The sequence below is a fragment of the Ascaphus truei genome, chromosome 18, assembly GCF_040206685.1.
Source record: "Ascaphus truei isolate aAscTru1 chromosome 18, aAscTru1.hap1, whole genome shotgun sequence".
NCBI lineage: Eukaryota > Metazoa > Chordata > Amphibia > Anura > Ascaphidae > Ascaphus > Ascaphus truei.
In genome coordinates this window covers 14,252,876-14,274,684 of record NC_134500.1, presented here as the reverse complement: position 1 = coordinate 14,274,684, position 21,809 = coordinate 14,252,876, and the positions used below count along the sequence as shown (strand labels likewise).

Genomic DNA, 21,809 nt, shown 5'->3' with positions numbered 1-21,809 from the left:
AGATGTATCATTGTAACAGTTTTACCACTTAGAGGTTTGATTCCCTCTGGCTGCCCCCTTCTGTGTGATGTCACTGTGTGATGTCACGGTGATCAGCGAGCGCTTGTACAGCCAAAGCCCCCCTCCCCACCTCCCCTTATCTTTATCAGCTCTCTGATAATGACAGGGCTGGATAAGGGGAAAGGAAACACTTGGTTGACAAACATGTCCCCATTCAGAGGCTCCTAAGAAATTCAACGGACAGACCATGTGAAATTGCCCCTTTAAAAGGTTTAATAGTGTTCCATCTAAGTTTACAATGTATTTAAACAGATACTTACTACATGGAAACTCTATGCAATCCTAAATCCATTGAACAGCGCATCTAATTCCAGCAAAAAAAAAACAAAACAAAAAAACCCACAAATAAGAGCCAATTATTTCTCAATATGCAAATCAATATACAAATGTCCTCGATGCCTAATGGCAAAACTTAGATTCCAGGAAGAGATGATTACATTTAGATTGTAAGCTCTTCAGGACAGGGGCTCCTTTTCCTAAACGTCACTTTAATGTCTGAAGCGCGTATAACATTATATGTTATTTTTATTATTTGTTATTTATATGATTATGTCGTGTATTACAGCTTCGAGATACAGTAACGTCACGTTTTCTGCCCTGATCTCATAGGGCTTAGTGAATTTAGGCCTTAACAGCCGTGTGGGTCAGAAGTACTAAATCCAATCATTCCAGCAGGTGAAGCTTTAAATACAATTTAAGAAAATCTGGCATATGAATGATGGGATATAGATTCTATACACATTAACCACACAGTATGACAGCATTGTACATGGCAAAACAATACAGGCCAAGTCATTACTTGACACCAATTGAAGTCACAGAGGCGTTAAGTAACCTATTTAAATTCACCGTAATCTAGCTTCTTCTCTTATTGTTTTTTCATCAATTTATATTTCTTTGATCCCCCCTCCCCTCTTCCATGACATTAAAGGCCATATCTACTAAGCAATGCTACTCTATAAGACACCTTCTGGCTTCGTAGGCAAATTATGGCTCAATCAAGTGAATGGCCCTGAGATGACATGAGATGTCTTCAGGCACTGAAGATGTGTCGTGGAATCGCATCCCTCCATAAATATGTCCTTAAGTGACATTTAAATTAAATTTCTTCAGTGGGTGAAACTTGATCAGTATATTTATGAGTATCTGTTGTTTTCCTAAACATTCCTACTTTGTACAGAACGTGATTATTTTTCTTGGGTCGCGCTATTATTACATACTATGGAGCCTTTTAGAGCACAGAGATGCATCTATGTAGCATAATTTAATTAAATGTGATTATTTAACTTGTTAAGGATCTATCCATGACATTGTTTGCAATCCCAAACATCTTGCCGTCTCGAGAATATCCAGCTGCGGAAGAAGACGCCAGGACATAAATGATCACTTATCCCTTTTTTATATCCACCAAGAGAAAAACTTTGAATGTCTTTGGTTGCCATGTTACGCCAAAGGAGTGGTCCCATGTGTGGCCCTGAGGGGAGTGGTCCTATGTGAGGCCCTGAGGGGAGTCTCCTCACATCCCAAAGCTTGGGATGACCCTCCTTGGAACAAGGTCACCCAAGGACAATACAGCAATGTGAGCTGTAAATATCTGTATATGTGATACATTTTAAGTGTCTCGGAAACTGTAGGGCAGATCTGCAAATCATTATCTGTAGATTTTGGACAGATGTATTGGGAATAGTAATAGGTTTTAAGGCACTCTCCGTCGAAAACAAGATGAAACATTCTTTTTTCGTTTCAAGTAGGAAATGAGCACAGCAAACAGTTAGTTTCAATTTCCACACCACCAATGAACGCGAGGGTCTTTTCAAAAACACAGTGTGGTAACGTTAACAAAATAAGTCAGTGGTTTTCAACCTTTTTTTGGTTAAGGAACCCTTTGTGAAATGCAGAGGAACCCCAACCCTCTCTAATAGCGCGTCTGAGATCAGGTGCATTGTAAGGAACCCCAACCCTCTCTAATAGCGCGTCTGAGATCAGGTGCATTGTAAGGAACTCCAATGTCACATCCCCTTCCTCTTCTGAAACAGGCTCTGGCACACCCCTTTTTGAGCCCTGCTCTCTCTCTAGCAGTGCACCAATTGTATTGAGTGACTGCCTGGTCACATGATCTTCCCCACAGAACTTTGCATCTTCTGCTGCACTGACAGCCATTTAGTGAACCTTAGTGTCGAATCTTCACCGATCGATCACAGGAGATCGGATCGATCAGCAACTTAGCTAATTACTTATCATTGTGTGAATTGTATTGATGCACATATTGAATGTGTAAAAAATAATATATATATATTTTTTTTTTAACGGCAACTTTAAAATGTATTTAATAAGTCACAGCAAAAACTATAAATCATCCAACACAGAACATAGAATGTGCCCTCTAGTGGGAAAAAGTTCCATTTGGTTTCTCGACAAAGACTCCTAGAGAACAAACCACAGCCTAGGTCTGTGCAATGAATATATCAAACCACAGTTTATTAAGAACCGACACTAATTTCAACAGTGAAATGATTAAGTGGCATTTGCTTGACTATGAATATGAAACACAACTTTTGCAACCACAACAATGGAGCAGCAAAGCATGAAAGCCGTACAAATATATATGAAAACTAAAGCAATGCTTGAGAAGCTGCTACTGCAGAAAACAGCAGGGAGGAATGCGGCCGGATATTTTCTCCCATGACCATGAAGTGATGTAGGGATCTGCACAATTAAAAGCCCCCGAGCCACCAACAGACATCTTGGGGCTCAGGACAAATTAAACAAGCAGCTCCCCCCACTTTAAACCCAGCCTCTTAACCATCTCCTCTACCCCATAGAGCACTGGGGGGGTCTCTGAGGGGGGGGGCAGAGAAGGTATGGGAGGGGGGAGTGGAGGTCTGGGTCTGTGGGGAGGAGGAGGTATGGACCTGGGAGGGGTGGGGGGGAGAGAGGAGGTAAGGGTCTGGGGGAGGGGGGACAATGAGGTATGAACCTTAGGGGTTGGGGGTGGCAGAGGTTTGGGCCTGGGGAGATCGGTATGGGGGATATTTATGGGCCCGGGAGTGAGGGGGGGGGGAATATTATTGAGCCTGGCGGGTAGTTGTGGATCTGGGGAGGGGGGGGGATATTTCTGGGCATAGGAGGGAGATAGCTTTGGGCCTTGGGGGTATAGTTATGGGCCTGGGGGAATGGGGGAACAAATATAGGCCTTGGGGGGTGGGGGGGAAAGAAGAATGGGCCTGGGGGGGTGTTTTTTTTTTTTTTTGTGGTCAGATTCATGTTTATGAAAATGATAAAGTTCTCTCTGTAATTAAGTCAACTCGAACCTAATCACTTGAACACATTGATCTCCGAAAAAAAGAATTGTTTAGAAGAATAGGTATACCGTAAATATGTAATAACAAATGTAAGGTACAGTACTGAATTAGTTTGTGTCTAGAACACAATGCAATAAAGTAGCCTGCAATAGTGACCTATTGACCTTAGGTGTAAATTATTTGAATCTGCTGGACTTTTGGCAAAGTACTTTCTAATAATGTACTCCGTGGGAAAGCACAAAGGCATATCTATCATTGTAAGAAACACATAGGAATATAAACAACACCTGGAACACCAACTATTCCAGTTGACATTTTGCAGCAAAGCTGACAAGGCCATTTCTTTTCCTTCGCATGTTATACCTAAGGCCGCGCTTATAGTGACAGCGATGTGACGGCGCAGCAAAACAAATGTATTGCCGTTGTCGCGTGCGCTTATAGTAGAAGCGACGCAATGGCTTGGCCGTGATCACTGGAAGCCAAGTCAATTTGATTTTTCCAGCGACTGCAGTGTGACGTCACCGTCGCGTCGCTGTCGCCGGCGACCGCACTATAAGCGCAGCCTAAGGCAGAGCTAATACTAACTGCGGAGGCAACCGCGCGCGCACTCCTGCAGCCCCAGCAATCTGCGCACTTGGCTGCAGGAGATTGGGAAGGCGATCGGAGGTGTGGCTGGGGCGTTATGAAGCTGGTTCGCCCTCATTGGCTGAGCCAGCTCACGTCGCGTCGCAGTCGCCTGAATCACAAATTCTCTTGACTCCTCAAAATGCTGCCGCGTCAACACGCGACAGCGCCGCTAGCGTGCAGGCACTTGGTTAACTTCAATAGCCAAACAGGGAAAAGTGCCTGACGTGCGAGCGCACGCAACCCCACACACGTAGCGACGCTGGCAGCATAATTTCCGCCGAAGAGTTGCGACGCTGGTCTTAAATCAAATCTGATTTTCTCCGTTTGACATATTATCAGAAAACAATGCAATGATATACATTTGTGATCACCTCTCACATGTGGGTACTGTGGCTTTGCACTTTGCTTAACTTAGACCTTGAAGGCTCAGCTGTGGAACGTGTTCAGTTAGTTCATTTCACAGAAGTCAGCTAAGCGACTGATTTATATAAAGTGCTTACTTAGGTTTGATGCCACAAAGCTGTTGATTGTGAGGTTTTCACAGCTTACCCAGGGAATAAACATACTTCTATTTCAACCAGAAAAGCGTTAGGTGAGAACATGCCATTCATGGTTTCTTTTATCGCTGGGGGAAATGATGGTGAATATTTCAGAATGTGGAAGCAGCAGAGAACTAGAGCTTTTAACTAAAAAAAGGTTAAATAACTGGTTGTGTGAAAGAAAATTCAATGGGCTCCAATGTGGCACTATAATAAACACCGACACAGTGATATTATATGGCGCTTTCACACAACATACAAGTAATTAGTGGAACAAAGCGATATATAAGTGAACTAGTAAATGTTTGGGTGAATGATGCTCAAAAACCTCTGGTGAGGACTTGTTTCCCAAAGTCCTCTACTTCAAACAACAAATAAAAAAGGGATGTAAAAAAGGGATGTGACTTAAGTCATATTTAAAAGACATGACCAGCTATTATTAATACTCTGGAAATGTAGAATGGAAGGATAATTACATACTAGCAGTGATAGATCGATGGTAACATCACTGTATCCCTCCATTAAACATCATCAGGGATGAGAATCCGTCATCCATGTTGCTAAAGGATGAAAAATTAAATGTTACCCAAATAGACTATTTGATTGAATGCATAGAGTTCATTCTATTTAAGAACTACTTCTGGTTCGAAGGAAAGTTCTACCTTCAAAAATGCGGGACCGCCATGGGGCCCAAGTTTGCACCGAGCTACGCCAATCTCTTTATGGGAGATTGGGAAGAGTATTACATCTGGTCAGAGGCGGGGCCCGGTGCAGACTTGGTCCTCTGACGGAGGTATATAGATGACATAATCCTAATATGGAAGGGGAGTTTAGACAAATTAGAAAGTTTCGTGGAAGAATTAAATATTAAATGACAAAAATGTAGGATTCACGTCGAATACTAGCAGTTTAGAAGTAGATTACTTAGATCTCACAATTTAGATTGAAAATGGCCTATTGAAGACAAAGTACTTTTTAAAATCAGTTGATACAAACAATTATATATTGAGGACAAGCTGCCACCACCCCAAGTGGATGGACAATGTGCCATTTGGGCAATTTTGTAGAATAAAGAGAAATTGCACAGACAAGAATGTTAGATCAGGCAGAAATTTAAAAAAAAAGAGATTCTTAGAAAAAAAAAAACTATAGTAAAAAGCTTTTAAATACTGTAACTATGGAGAAAACCAAAAATCTCGAGAGAAAGGATCTAACTAAGGAAAAATAAAAATTACTACTAGACACTAATATAAAGAAAGATGTTAGTGTCTCATTTTTGACAGAATATAATAATAGGGAAGCAAATAAAACTAAAAGTATAATTGAAAAACATTGGTGTTTGCTATTAAATGATCCACTGTTAAAAAATGTAATTCCCGTGAGATCAGATGTCATTTTTAAAAGGATATGTAATATTAAAAATAAGATAGCTCCTAGTGCCCTGAGGGAAAATAAAAAATAAAAATGATGGTTCAGGCTTTTTGAATAAACTGAAAGGATTCTCTGGGTGCGCGCCGTGCAAATATAAAACTGCAGAAAAAATGTTTTTCAAGTAAAAAAAGAAACTTACAAAATTGATACATTTATTAATTACAGGTCCGAATTTGTCATCTGTTTGTTAGAAAGCCCATGCCGGCCTCAATATATAGGAAAAACTAAGAGACCTTCCCGCACGCGCATCCTGGAACATCTGAGCAACATCCGTAGGGGTGTAATTACTCATAGTGTATCTAAACACTTTGCTATGTGTCATAACTCTGATCCGGCAGGATTAAGTTATATGGGAAAAGAAGTAGTACCACAACCCGGGAGAGGTAGAGACCGAGAATTGGATCTGAGACAGAGAGAGATGTTTGGGATGCACTAATGAAAAACCTTAACACCGTTTGGATTAAATGTAGACTTCGAACTGATACCTTTTTTTTAAAGTAAATTTTATTGTGTATTTTCTATTGATATTTTATCCAATAAATCAGTTCTGTCAAACCTCTGCCAATTAAGAATATAAGTTGCTATTTGTAAAATAGCTTCCTATTCCCACTTTTCTTTCTGATCCGTGAATTCTGAGTGTAGCTTTATTTGTGAATGTCAGAATTTGCTGTCAGCAAGTATTGCTGTCAATTGGAAGTTTTTTATATATGTACTAATGGACTTAATTTTCTCCCCTTGTCTCCCACTTTTTTACTTGTGATGATGGGGTTATTATGTTTATACTGAGAGATTGTGTCTTTTGTAAATAATAGCTAGATGTTTATCATGTTCTTATTCTCTTTTTTGAGTATGTATTCAATTTTAAATTGTTGTACAAATTGTGTAAAGTTTTAAATATTTTTATTAACATACGTATGTGATGCCACTATGTATTAAACGTATTGTGATCTTGTGTATAGCTATTTAGCACTTTAATTGTATGTACAGTACTTTAATTACCTTGCCCCAATCTTGCAATTAACCTAAGTGAGGTATATATACATAGAGAGGAAAGATTACTACTGGTAGTGTGGATAGAGGACAGGCCAAGCATTGGATCAACAGCGCACTTGTAGCCGGGTCCCTGGCGATACCGGAAGTAATGATCGTGACCGGCAGTGATGTCAGATGCCAAGGAAACATGTGAGGAGAGCAGCAGACGGGAATCCCCTACACTAGCAGAGGACTGCAGGACTGCAGCCGGACAAGAATCTGGAACCCTGGAACTGCGTACCGGTGATTACAGCACTGCGTCCCCCTCTATTTTCATTGCTTACTGTACATGTACAAAGTGTGAGTACCTGAAGTACATGCTATTCTACTAAAGAGTTTTTTTGTTTGAATTGCAGTATGTCTCCTTTATCTTTCTGATTCTGAGGGAACATCTACACTCATCTATACATGAAGAAAAGCTTATGCCACAGTTGGAGAAGGCTGACAACCTAAGTGGGCCAACATATGAGCCAAGATTTAATCAAGATACCCCTCATCTTTGTGAAACAGTGGGCACTATATATTCTCTACTTCTTTGGGTGATCCTGCTCCTTCTGGATTTTGTGGAGAGTTGCACTATAATAAACAACAAAATAAGTGAGTGTAGGCGATAGTGATATAATAATAAATAATGCTGATAAGATCTCGGGTTGGTCTGCAGCTCTCAAATCACGGACTTCTGCTTCCGTGTGCGCGGGTAATTCTTTGAGTGGACATTGAGGCTCACACTGACTCCCAAGTTCATACAATAGACTGAATGAAACCCAACATGGTACAGCTCTGTCATATAGAAGAGGTCAGAGAGCATGAGAATAATACTATTCACACTAGGTGAGTATATAGTGCACAATAGAAGTACCAATCAGTGTTTCTAATGAAAACACTGGAAGAGTGCTCCAAGAAGCTTCAGAAAGATGGAGCAGAACAACACAGTAGTGTAAATCTATGTTTACTAGAGAAACACAGGTGTCTATTTAACTTGGGAGTCACTGTGAGCCTAAACAGCCACCCAAAGAATCAGTAACTGGTTGGACAGATTACCCAAATGGCGTAAATTACATAGGGACTCATTCGCTAAACCGATGTGAAGCGCGTTCTCGTATGCTCCACAGCACGGAATGGAACATTTGGTCGTGGCCATTTTGCGCAACCAAATTGCCACCGCTGATTGGATGCAGACGGACCCTCCGCCATAGCCAATTCGGCACTTCTAAGGGACGTTTCATTACTGTGCAGGGTAGGGGGTTAATGTAAGGTTTCTTTGTGGTTAGGGTAGGGGGTAAATTTAAGGTATTTTACCAGTTAGGGTAGAGGGTTAAATTAAGGGGTTTTAGTAGTTAGGGTAGGGTTTTTTAGGGCAAGGGCATAGGGTAGGGGGTTTAGGCACTTACCCTAAGTGGGTCATAGACTGCCACAGCAAGTGTACAGTAGTTTAGTGCATGGGGCATGCAAAATCAGCCTATCAGGGTTTTCGTTTTGTGCGGTGACATGCCTTCTGTTATTGGCACCACAATATAATACCAGTAATTAATTGCAAATTTTAATACACCATTCAAGTGTCCATGTATCTTCCAGCTGCAAAAGTAGGGCAAGATTGGAGGGGGGGGGGGAATAAATAGCATTGAAAAGGCTGCTGAGTGAATCCTCTCCTTCTCTTCTAGATGCGTCTCTGCTGGCTTTCTGCTAATCTCCTTTTCTTTAAGGCCTTGAGACTCCTCTGCACCCCAACCCTGATCTCTCATTACACCCCTACTATCCTCCGCCCCAGGACCTTTTACCTCTACAGCCCTCTCCCGGCTTACGCCCTGCCTCGCTAATCTCTCCTGACCTCACGGAACGCACTTCCACTCAATACTCGGCGAGCCGCTACACTTTCCCTTTTCAAAGCCCAGCTGAAAATGCACCTCTTCAAGGAATTCATGTCATTAAATGATCTAAGCCGAGTGACGCCAAATGCACTTGACCTCCTTGACTCCACTTTTACTCCTACTATGTCTGCAAGTCTCCCAATATACCACTTAGACACAAGCTCCTCTGAGCCGGGCCTCCTTTTGCCATATGTGGTCATTTACTTGCTGCTTGTATTCCCACTGTGTGTCCTTTTTATTTTCCCTGTACTGTAATTTTGCTAAGCGCTGCGTACACTGTTGGTGACCTATAAATAAAATAATACATACACACCGTACACACATTTTTTTTTTCCCCCTGTGATAAACCTTGTTGGGCATTTTTGCTCCAGTTTTGCTGCTGGGAAACTGTGATAAATAGACTTCTTTGGGTCAGGACAAGCACTGATACTGTGTTACCTTTTCCTACTTGATACGTTATTCCAGCCCTGCAGAGTTCATGTAGACATTAGGACGCTTCAAAGCCTCCCATCCGTGTGCGTTGAACTTTCTAAACGACAGATTGCTGCCTCTTTTTACAAGCTAGGCCCCATCAATGCTCTCCTACTAACAGACTAGCTAATGTGTGAGATCGTTCTAAGTTCTCTTATTTCATCGTACAGTTTGTTTGTGCAAATTGCCTTTGCTCGTTTAATACTGGGCCACATAGATCATTGGGAAATCACCCAGTTGGTTTCTAATTTAAAGACATATTGATACAATAATATTTTCTTTGTCATTGGGATTTTCTAACTGCGTTATACCGTTTTTGACCGACCCTGAATATAAGGCGACCCCCTAATTTCAATAGTAACTAGAAAGAAAAAAGTCTCTGCATGCCTTTCGGTTTGAGCTTCCTACCCAGTGGCGGATTTCCGAATTTGCCGCGCCCATGGCACTTGCCTGTGTGTGCCGCCCTCCTGCGCCTTTGGAATCCCGGCGTCAAATGATGCCGCGACGTGACGCCGAACAGTAGTGCGTTGCCATGGAAACGGGACCGCGCAACATCAAATGACGCCGTGTGACGTCGCGGTTGGGACGTCCGCAGCGTTATTCGATGCCGGGTTTCCAAAGGAACAGGAGGGCGGCAGAAAGGAGGCGGCAGGCACAGGCAAGACCTTTCCATTAGGTCCGAGAGGCGGACAGCGCGGGGAAATTATATGGGGGCGGAAATTTTTGCCACCCCAAAATTTTGCCGCCTTAGGGAAATCTGACATTGTTTCTACCACAAGCAACATGGCTGCATCAGGCCCCCAAGGCGGAACTTTGCTATAATCGCTATAGTGCAGTTGTTAAGCAGGTTTCATTACATAATGAAGCATTAGGAGTATTTATTCTACTCATGAAGAATTTGGCGCTAGGAAAAAAACGACTTACACACTCTAAGACGATGGAAAAAACCAACGCAGAAAACCATCAAGAGTAGTAACGCAAACCGCACATTTCCTGCGGCAATGTGTAAATGGAACTCTGCCCTAACTCTCCCCACTTGCTCCATAAGTCTCTCACCTTGCCATGACAGACGCAGACATACCCAAAAATGGCGCAGCTAAGATTTACGCACAGACACTGCCTGACGCAGGTATATTCCAGTGTCTTCATGCCTTTGATGCATTAAGTGCCGGTATAGGTTATTACACCCTTTCCAGCGCTAACTCCTACTCAAGTCAACGGGAGTTAACGCCAGAACGGACGCAATAACCTGCAGCAGCACTTGATGCAGGAGTCCCATGGAGTCCAAATGTCTCGACTGAGTGTTGCGGGTGCAGATTTAGTGTAATCCAGCCACACATCTGTCTGCCCCCACCGCCTGTGCGATTAATACAGGTTCAAAAGTGCTCCAGTGAAGTTTTTTTTAGTAAAACTAGATACAAAGAAAACGACGGTGGGTGAAACAGTGACAGAAACCCTCCCCTTTACAGTGTACAGCAAATAAAAATACCATTTGTGAGCACATTCCTGTCTCAGACAGGTCCACAACCATTATCTCTTAGGACAGAAGTGTTTTCAGGATATCCCAGCTTCAGCACAGGTGGCTCAATCAGAGGCTCAGTCGAAGACTAGGGTTGCCAGGCGGCTTCTCAAAAAATATTGGACACAATGGTGAAAGTTGCCACACACTTGAGAGCGACACACACACACACTTCTCCGCTCCATGCCGTTTCTTCCTCTCCTTGGCCCACCCCCAGGCTCTGGATACCTCCTCCTGATTGGCTACATTACCCAGCAGCAGCCAATCAGGATGGAGGATGCTGCCCATCCCCCTAGCAACAGCCCTGCCCACTCCCGGAAATCCTACAGCCCTCGAAGCCGATCAGGTCACTATGTCCAGAGAGGTAAAACCGGTATACACATACATGTCCAGTATTACTTCTCATTTCTTAACTGCACATAGTGTCCAAATACAGGACAGTCCGGTTCAATACTGGACACCTGGCAACCCTATGGACTGAGCCTCTGATTGAGCCACCTGTGCTGAAGCAGGGATATCAAGAAAACCTGACTTATTGTGGGGGGAGAGGGGGTCTTGAGGACTGCAGTTGACCACCCCTGCTTCCACTTCAGCCAGGGATTCTGGGTAATGACATGTAAATGAGCACTCACAGTGTCTCACTTAACAGAATTCTTGCACTAGACTAGAGACATTCAGGTGATTTCTAAAGGTCTCTGCTGCAAAACTGGGTCAAAACGAGTGTAAATGAAATTCATTGGATTTATTGAAGGGGGAAATCTCATTGATATAAATTGGATTTATTTTCCTTGATAAATACTGTGCTTTTTATTTTTTTTTGCACTACTTTTGTCCCCGTTTTGCAGCCGAAAGACTTAAGTAAATACAGAAGACTCAAAAAAAAACTTTAATCTCTTGCCTAATCCTGACTTTTTTCAAGCAGGCTACTAACACGGTCTTGTGGCATGCTTAAAACAAATTTGTAACAAGCCTAATAAATACATTTTAAAAAGTCATTAAATGATGTTTCAGAAATGTCATTATTTCATTAACACCCAGTTACACCGAGACATTTCGCTGTCCTCTCCCGCAAACAGAATTATTCTTTTAAACCCATGCAATACTACAATAAGTAGGTGACACAATTTAGTGAGTTGTCAAATGGAAAATCTGTACAACGTCTAACATTAAGAGCTCCTCCTTGATTTTGTAAACACATGGAACACGGTACCACCCAAATTCAAATGAACAAGCACATCCTCCAACTCACATCTGTAATTCTTTCATCCACTGATCATTAGGAATCTGGTCTTCTTTCTGAACATATTTTAATGTTACCACATGAAAGACATTTGGCACAGTAGAAAATCAGCCAACACTTGTATTTGTTTCAAGATGTACAGTATATAGCACAAAAGCATTAAATCTGGGGCAAAAAGTGGTGCGGTGATCACATGTACCAAAGAGAAAAAAGTCTCATGGCAAAGGATGGAGATTTTTTTTGTCTCCCTTTGATTTATCTGGTGCTATTATTGGCCCCAGTTTGCAGCTTGTAGTCTTTGATACATAATTTAAGGTGGAAGTGCTTCAAGTGACCTAAAGTGGAACTCTAAATACTGGATAAAAATGAGGCCAAATGAAGGGGTCTATGTATGAATATAGAGAAAAGTGTGTTTAGACGCACTGTTCTGTGTTTTGGAGCAGAGCTGCGGGATTATGTAAAAAAAACAAAAAAAAACAGGTTTTACATCAGAATTTTAGATTTATACCACTTCAGATTTTTTTGGGGGAAAAGGATGGCGCAAAGAACATGATACATCTCATTATAATCTGTGCACCATGTAACTCCCCCCAACTCCTCCTACTGACTCTCCCCAAGGTGCAAGCTGGGACAGAGACGCAGAATGTGATACATCTCATTATAATCTGTGCACCGTGTAACTCCTCCCCAACTCCTCCTACTGACTCTCCCCAAGGTGCAAGCTGGGACAGAGACGCAGAATGTGATACATCTCATTATAATCTGTGCACCATGTAACTCTCCCCCAACTCCTCCTACTGACTCTCCCCAAGGTGCAAGCTGGGGCAGAGACGCAGAATGTGATACATCTCATTATAATCTGAGCACCGTGTAACTCCTCCCCAACTCCTCCTACTGACTCTCCCCAAGGTGCAAGCTGGGACAGAGACGCAGAATGTGATACATCTCATTATAATCTGTGCACCATGTAACTCCCCCCAACTCCTCCTACTGACTCCCCAAGGTGCAAGCTGGGACAGAGACGCCGAATGTGATACATCTCATTATAATCTGAGCACCATGTAACTCCCCCCAACTCCTCCTACTGACTCTCCCCAAGGTGCATGCTGGGGCAGAGACACAGAATGTGATACATCTCATTATAATCTGTGCACCGTGTAACTCCCCCCAACTCTTCCTACTGACTCTCCCCAAGGTGCAAGCTGGGACAGAGACGCAGAATGTGATACATCTCATTATAATCTGTGCCCCATGTAACTCTCCCCAACTCCTCCTACTGACTCTCCCCAAGGTGCAAGCTGGGGCAGAGACGCAGAATGTGATACATCCCATTATAATCTGTGCACCATGTAACTCCCCCCAACTTGTCCTACTGACTCTCCCCAAGGTGCAAGCTGGGGCAGAGACGCAGAATGTGATACATCTCATTATAATCCGTGCACCATGTATCTCTCCCCAACTCCTCCTACTGACTCTCCCCAAGGTGCAAACTGGGGCAGAGAAACAGAATGTGATACATCTCATTATAATCTGTGCCCCATGTAACTCCCCCCAACTCCTCCTACTGACTCTCCCCAAGGTGCAAGCTGGGGCAGAGACGCAGAATGTGATATATCTCATTATAATCTGTGCACCGTGTAACACCTCGTCCATTAACCCAACGTCTCGTCACTCCTGTGAATGGTTGCCAACTGCAAGCATTCCGACTGACTTGTATTCAAAAGCAATACCTTTAAACCAGGGGTGCGCAAACTTTTTGCAGCTGAGCCCCCCTTGCCTGCTGCTCCCGGTGCTCACGCCCCCTTTACCTCAGTTCCCGGCATGAAATGAGGAATTAACATGAACGGCTTTAAAACATTCTTCTCCTATGTGCCAAAGTGGTCATTTAGATCAAGGGTGCTCAACTCCATTCTTCAAGCTCCCCCCCCCCCCCCCCCCCAAACAGATCAGGTTTTAAGGATATCCCAGTTTCAGCACAGGTGGTTCAATCAGTGGCTCAGTCAAACTGAGCCATTGATTGAGCCACCTGTGCTGAAGCAGGGACTTATTGAGCCACCTGTGCTGGAGCTGGGACTGATTGAGCCACCTGTGCTATAGCTGGGATATCCTGAAAACCTGACCTGTTGGGGAGGGGGGTGAGGGGGGCCTTATGGACTGGAGTTGAGCACCCCCTAATTTAGATTATAGAAAGCATGGCAGTATCTTTATTTTTTAATGGGAAAGAAAACACAAAACAATACAAGCCTAATCTTACAGTATATTGTCAAATACTTAAATTACTCAAAAGAAAAATAATAATATCAAAAATGTTGTGGAGTAACTTTAAAACGGTTGTTAAAGCTTCTCTGAAACGCCACTCACTTGTTGCATTAGTAGCTTTGCGTACTCAATTAGATGGGTCCCAGTAACCCAGTAGACATTGAGAGCCACATTTACTAAGCATTGCTGTTACACTTAAATGGACCGCACAGTGTCTTCCAGCACTGGGAGATGGAATAGCATCACTTAGTAAATATGGCCCTGTATTTCTCTTTCCCTTTACACAACCCCTGTATTATTTTAACGTCTTAGTGAACATAGCAATGTAACTTTTATGCGCCTTTCCTTGATTACCGTGCAGCACCTTTCAACATTTAACACTGCCGTTTTGCAGAAAATATACCACAGTGAGCAATTGATACTAGAGTATCAAACAGTAAGCAATAGTAGTACGCTGTGCAAGTATGTTAGCTACAGCCAAACGCCAGTAGAATGGCTTCGATGCTTTACCTCCCCTCCAAAGAGCCTCACTTTAAAAAAAAAAATCCTTCCAAATGTTTTAGTAAGCCGCAGTTTCAAGTCATGCAGTTCCTGTCAGAGAAACTCCAAAACATCGACTGCTCAAATATGTGAAGTGACGTCTATTCTGCTCGTCACAGGGCTCTCTGGAAATATTTTCTCGTCCTAAAATAATTCATTGAGGTTTTATTATCTGTTAGCAAAAAAGTTGCACATAGCTGACATATTTTGGCATCAACTCACTTTGCGATCAACTACCGTCTCTTACTCGGGCGCGGATTCTCAACGTTCATAAACATACTGAAGTTTAAAAATGAGTAGTGCACCCCTTCCCTCTCCCTTTTTTCCCCTCCATGCGTGTTAAGCAGGCGGGGTCCCTGAAGCTGAACCGCGTTCAGTTCTGCTCAGGGAACCCCCCCTAGTTTCCAGAGATACGCCCAGAGATGTACTGCAAACCCCACCGCGTTACGCGGACGAATAGGAAGCCTTGGCAGGTGACATCGCGGGTTCCTACTGGCCCGTGTAACGTGGGAGCTGTATACCCCCGTTTTGTTTCCCCTGGCGAGGACGGTAACGGGCGCTATCTTTACAGGTATGTATCTCGGGAACCAGGGAGTCCCCGGAGTTTAAATTAACGCGGTTCGGCTCTGGGGACCCCCTGCTTCCCTTCCATGAAAGAAAAGGGGGGAGAGAAACAACAACAAAAATCCAGTAAGGGGGAGGGGGGGGGGCTGCTCCTTTAATAAAACATAACGACATCTTCTATTGTGCAGCCAATTCTTCAATAGCACTAAACTGAGGAAAGCTACAATATTAGGGGGTTGCATTGAAGAAAAAGGCGACACTGTGTGCTCATTTGCACGTCATTTCCCAGAATCCTTTGCTGCAGTGGAAGCACTGTATGCTAGGAGATAATGGGGAGTAGCAGGGTTGCAGACGTGTCTGAGACACGTGAATGTGCTCACACCGGTGATATTTTTACATTCTGTTACTGAAAGGTTGGAATTTGCAGCTCAGCTGCTGTGGAAGTGAAACGGTGACGCACCCCAAAATGCTTAAGCTGCAGAAAGAGGAACTCAGTAGAGTTTTATTGGGGTTCACCCACTAATAAAATACATAATTCCCATGTCTAGGGCTCTACATATGGGATATTCAAACTAATAATGTTACATCATTAAGGGGACATTCCTCCTAGGACCAAAGTGAACTAGTGACAGAGGAATACTCAGTGGGTTAAATGTAGGTAATTGACACCTTTTTTTTACAAATCAGAAACATATAAGTATGAATATATATATATATATATATATATATATATATATATATATATATATATATATATATACACACACACAACTGTATGCTCATCTGCATGTCTTAGGCAGGTCTGCAACCCCGCCTTTCCCCATTATCACCCAGCATACAGCACTTCCACTGCAGCAAGGGATTCTGGGAAATGACATGCAAATGAGCACACAGTGTCACTTTTTGCCTCAAAAACCATTTTTAACATGGTTCCCTATAGGCAGTGGAAGTGCTGTATGCTGGGTGATAATGGGGAAAGGCGGGGTTGCAGACCTGCCTAAGACATGCAGATGAGCATACCGTTGTATTTGCATATTTGCTTTCCTGTGGAGGGTTTTTGTCACTTTTTTTTACTCACCATAACTTATATATATATATATTTTTTTTTTTTTTTTTTTTACTTCTGTCTCCAAATACTTTGGCATACTTTTATGATCTTTACTTAATCTCTAGTTTGGTTGTTTTGTTGAGATAATGGTGACAGGATAATGACTTTCAGATAATCTGGATGAACAACAATGACCCAAATAACATTTAAAATAGGCAGATCTCAAGAAAACAGAAACCGCCATTTTTACACAACAAGCGCGTGTAATATACGTATAAATGTTACTTTACAGGAGGCGGAATCTTTCAAGGGGAGTGGCGTCAATTACATAGATAAGTTGTTTATATTTTATTTATTTAACGGCCCCTTTAAATGACCACAAAGTCCAGTCAACATGCATTAATATATATGCTTTAAAAATGTATATATATATATAGAATCCAATGCACAGCTGGCACACCATATGCAAGTAAATAAGTTTTGGTGCTTATCCCATAAAGCAATAACAGACCATACGATACCGGTTGCAACACGACATCAAGGGACAGCACGCAGGTAAGTAAATCAAAATCTTTGATTTACTTACCTGCGTGCTGTCCCTTGATGTCGTGTTGCAACCGGTATCGTATGGTGTGTGTGTATATATATATATATATATATATATATATATATATATATATATATATATATATATATATATATATATATATATATATATATATATATATATATATATATATATATATATATATATATATATATACACACACACACACACACACACACACACACACACACACTCCATGTGTATGGATAGTCCAGGCAAAAGGTGACACATTGTGTGCTTATTTGCATGTCATTTCCCAGAATCCCTTGCTGCAGTGGGAGCACTGTATGCTAGATGATAATGGTTGAAAGGCAGGGATGCAGACCTGTCTAAGACATGTGAATGTGCTCACATGTGAAATATATATATATATATATATATGCCATAAAACTGAATGTTACCATTGCATTTACTTGTAGGGTGTTCTGAAAATAATAAATATATATCTTAAAGAAAAATTATTTATTTATATATATATATATATATATATATATATATATATATATATATATATATATATATATATATAATTTTTCTTTAAGATATATCTTTATTATTTTCAGAACACCCTACAAGTAAATGCAATGGTAACATTCCGTTTTATGGCACTTTCCATTTTTTCCAGGAATAAAAGCAGTTTCTTTTTCCAGTTATGGAGGAGAAAAATCTGATTCTTCTTTATAACTTTCCGCTACCTGGCTGAAAATCTATGAAAACTGCTAATAAAACTGATGTCAGAGCTAAATCCTGTCCCCATAAATTCCTTTTTAGTCCATCACAGCTTCTCTACAGCATGTTTCATGTGCATATTTCAGCAAGAAGGACTCCAGTGTTTGTACTGACATGGGAACTGCCACTGAGAGAGAAGAGCGGACAACAAACTATAAAGACTTTGGCAGTTGTTTAAAGATTATTAAATAAATGGCTACAGTATTCTATTTTCTGCTATGGATTATGGAAGAACTGCTGGCCCAGTGGTACTGTTCTATGGCAGAACCCTGTTAGAGAACCAGCGTCAGCATCTTGTGAACCTGGACAAACTACTGTATGTCCGTGTGGAACCAAATATTAAACAGCAAGGTATTTGGGAAAGGGATTTGCTGTCCTTGGCAATAATCTATGTATTAAACTCTGCAACATAACATACCTAAGAAAACACTTGACTATGTATCACTGACATAAACCATTAAAGAAACCCCCGCTCTGCCAATGCTGAATAGGGGTGGGTTCACCTCTGGGATAGGAATACGGTCAATATGACAATGGGATCAAACCTAAAACTAATCAGACCCTAAATAAAGTGCCCACGGGGTGATATGCTCATGTAAACAGCTGGGTCATGTACAGCCACAGTTTTCACCATTAGCAACCATACTGTGTATTGGCACACAGAGGACAAAATACAGAAGGTAGCAAATGATAAACTGTGGCCTGCTATGTGCATAGAAAGTAGCACCTGCTAAATCGTTTGATCTACTCTCTATATTTTATATGGCTTATTAAAGGTTAATTTGTTATCTCTGACCACCAGTTCACCCCACAGGGGTCTGAATGGCCACAACTGGGCTGATTTTTTCTTTGATGAGTATTCCATACATCACTGATGCTGCACTTCTATCTAAACCTGAGGTGTCAAACTCAGTCCTCAAGTGCCACCAACAGGCCACCTTTTATGGATATCCCTGCTTCAGCACTGTCGAAGACTGAGCCACTGATTGAGCCCCCTCTGCTGAAGCAGGGATATCCATAAATGCTGCCCTGTTGGTAGTCCTTGAGGACTGAGTTTGAGACCCCTGATCTAAACCTTTTGAATTAACATCTCCCCATTGATTTAAAAAAAAAAATCTCCAGATCCCTTTCCCACGCCCATAGTCTGCATTACATGTCATTCTGTGTTTGCATCCTTTCAGATCTGTTCTGGTTAAAAAAAAAAGTCCAACTGAAAAGGAACGGAGGTAGAAGAGTAGAATCAGATCATTCACCACTCTGTCAAAACGTTAATGATTTCTGTAAGATACCAATTAAAATGCTGAACAGTTCTCAATAGCAAAATGGGACCAAAATGAAAAAAATGTTGGTCCTGATCGTCTTTTGGGCATTTCTTATTGCGACTGAGTGTTCCTAAAGTGGGTTTGTTTGTTCATTTATAATAACAAAACGCAATACTTAGTTACTACTCTGGTGTTTCCCACCCCCCCACAGATGCTTCAGACTAACCTTAAGGGTGCCCTGCGGAAATACTAATTACACTGCTAGTGTATCAACACAAATGCTACAATGTTTTGCTGCCCCACAGGCAGCAAGGGAATTTATTGCTGATTCAAAAAATTGCATTACATTAAAAAAAAAAAAAGGAAATTATTGTTCAATTTACAAACAGTAATTGTGATAACACTATCATTGTAAGTGTTCATTCTCTCCCGTCTCGATTACTGTAAACTCCTGCTGTTCGGCCTTCCTGCCTCTCACCTGTCCCCCCTGCAATCTATCCTAAACGCTGCTGCCAGAATCACTCTACTCTTTCCTAAATCTGTCTCAGCGTCTCCCCTGCTGAAATCACTCTCCTGGCTTCCTATCAAATCCCGCATCTCACACTCAATTCTCCTCACTTTTAAAGCTTTACACTCTTCTGCCCCTCCTTACATCTCAGCCCTAACTTCTCGCTATGCACCATCCCGACTCTTGCTTTCTGCTCAAGGATGTCTTCTCTCTACCCCTTTTGTATCTAAAGCCCTCTCCCACCTTAAACCTTTCTCACTGATTGCCCCACACCTCTGGAATGCCCTTCCCCTCAATATCCGACTAGCACCCTCTCTATCCACCTTTAAGACCCACCTTAAGACACACTTGCTTAAAGAAGCATACGAGTAGCACCTTGGCTAATAATATACACACGATACATAAAGCTTGGCCCCCTGCAGACGCACTTACCAGAACGCCCTCCTACTTTCTCTGTACGTTCTTCCTACCTACCAATTAGATTGTAAGCTCTTCGGAGCAGGGACTCCTCTTCCTAAATGTTACTTTTATGTCTGAAGCACTTATTCTCATGATATGTTATTTGTATTATTTGTTATTTATATGATTGACACGTGTATTACTACTGTGAAGCACTATGTACATTAATGGCGCTATATAAAGACATACATATTGTAATGAAATACTTATTTTCAGTTTCCATCCAGTTTTACTGGAGCTTAAATAAATGTGACAGTTGATGGGTACCCAGAAATGGGATCATTTCAATTGGGGGGGGGGGGGGCTGTAGAAATAAAGGTTGAGAAACACTGTACTACTTTAAACATGGTTGCAACCCTGCGCTAACACAACACAATATACAGTAGGTAACACAACACAATATAGAGTAGGTGCAACAATCTAAGTGGATGTGTCAATATAATCTATGTTTCAACTATAAGGAAATACAATACAGTCACAAGCAAAAGTTTGGCACATACTAAATCACTGTACAATTAACTTCATGAACAACCACTTTGAATGAAACCATTAAATAGCACACAGCAAGTACCATTCATTATTAATAAGCAGGACATCAATATATTAATACAGCCAGATGTTGGGATAGAAAAAAAATCTATGATATATATCTATATCTGTGGGGGGTGTCAGGAATAAGATGTAATGATCACTGCATTTTAGAACAAATGCCAAAGAATTTACCCTTTCAGTGCATCGTGTCCTGCGCCGGCACCTCCACCTCCCCTTCTCTTCGCCCTGCTGGCTCTGGCTTCCTTGGCTGGATCAGCTGGCACATCTTTCTCAGCACCTTGACTTGCGCTGAAGGACAGGAAGACTAGGAATCCCACAGCCCACCAGAGCAGCCCCCCCAACCGCATCCTGCCGCTGATCACAGGGGCTTCCTTCTTCTGATCCACTTTACGCTCACTTCCCGGCTGAGGTCTGTTGGCTCCAAGAGGTCCTGTCCCCTACCACCCCCCCCAAAAAAAAAAAAAAAAAATTAAAAAAAAAAATCAACAGGTCTTCTCAAATTAGGAAGCAGCTGAGAGACTGCAGCAGATAGAGAGACAACACTTCTCACTACAACTAAAATGTCAACTACTTTCCAAGCTTATATCTACTTCAAAAATCCCATTACGCAGCAAGAAAGCTGCACTGCCCTAGCCCCTAAAATGTACTTTCCAAGCGGTTTGAGAGACTTTAAGGAAGCATCTCCAAGTTTACCTTCAGCATTCACCCAAGTCAGCACATGCCATGGTCCTTTAGGTTTAGGGACAGATGGAATGCTATGTAGAATTTATAGAACAAAGTAGCCGTCAGGGACAATACACGGGATGCAAGGCGAAGAGGACTGGCTGTTCCCTCCAATAGAGTCAGAGGGACCATGAACCCGCCCCAGAAACATCATGAGCACACGGGCAGGGGCTGGGGCTGATCCCTCGCAGGCTCAACCCTTCTTGGCTGTAGCTGGGTGTGAGGCTGGGCTCCCCCTCTGCTGGGCTGGGGAACTGTGTGCGCATAAAGTGCAGGGAGCTCTCTCTCTCTCTGGCAGAGCAACTTGCAAGTGAGTTGAATGGTTAGCAAAAGATGCCCATCACATGCTGTCTCCCTGATCCATGTCCTACTCTCTTGCCACACATATATACCTTTATTTGTGTAGTTGTTAGGCTTGACTGCCCCTTTAAAGTGATGCATTTCCTTCACACCTGCTTTACAAAAAAAG

At 42.1% G+C, this 21,809-nt stretch overlaps 1 protein-coding gene across 1 annotated transcript in view; it reads right to left on the bottom strand.

Moving 5' to 3' along the window:
- Nucleotides 1-21,471, bottom strand: part of FBN1 (fibrillin 1) — a 141,288-nt gene extending 119,817 nt beyond the window's left edge. Inside the window, exons 1-2 of the mRNA XM_075575645.1 lie at nt 21,311-21,471; nt 20,789-21,054 (exon numbers count right to left, since the gene is read on the bottom strand). Of these exons, the coding sequence (XP_075431760.1) occupies nt 20,789-21,054; nt 21,311-21,319 (275 nt within the window). The 5' untranslated portion in view covers nt 21,320-21,471. The remainder of the gene's footprint in view (nt 1-20,788; nt 21,055-21,310) is intronic.
- Nucleotides 21,472-21,809: the final 338 nt, after the last annotated feature.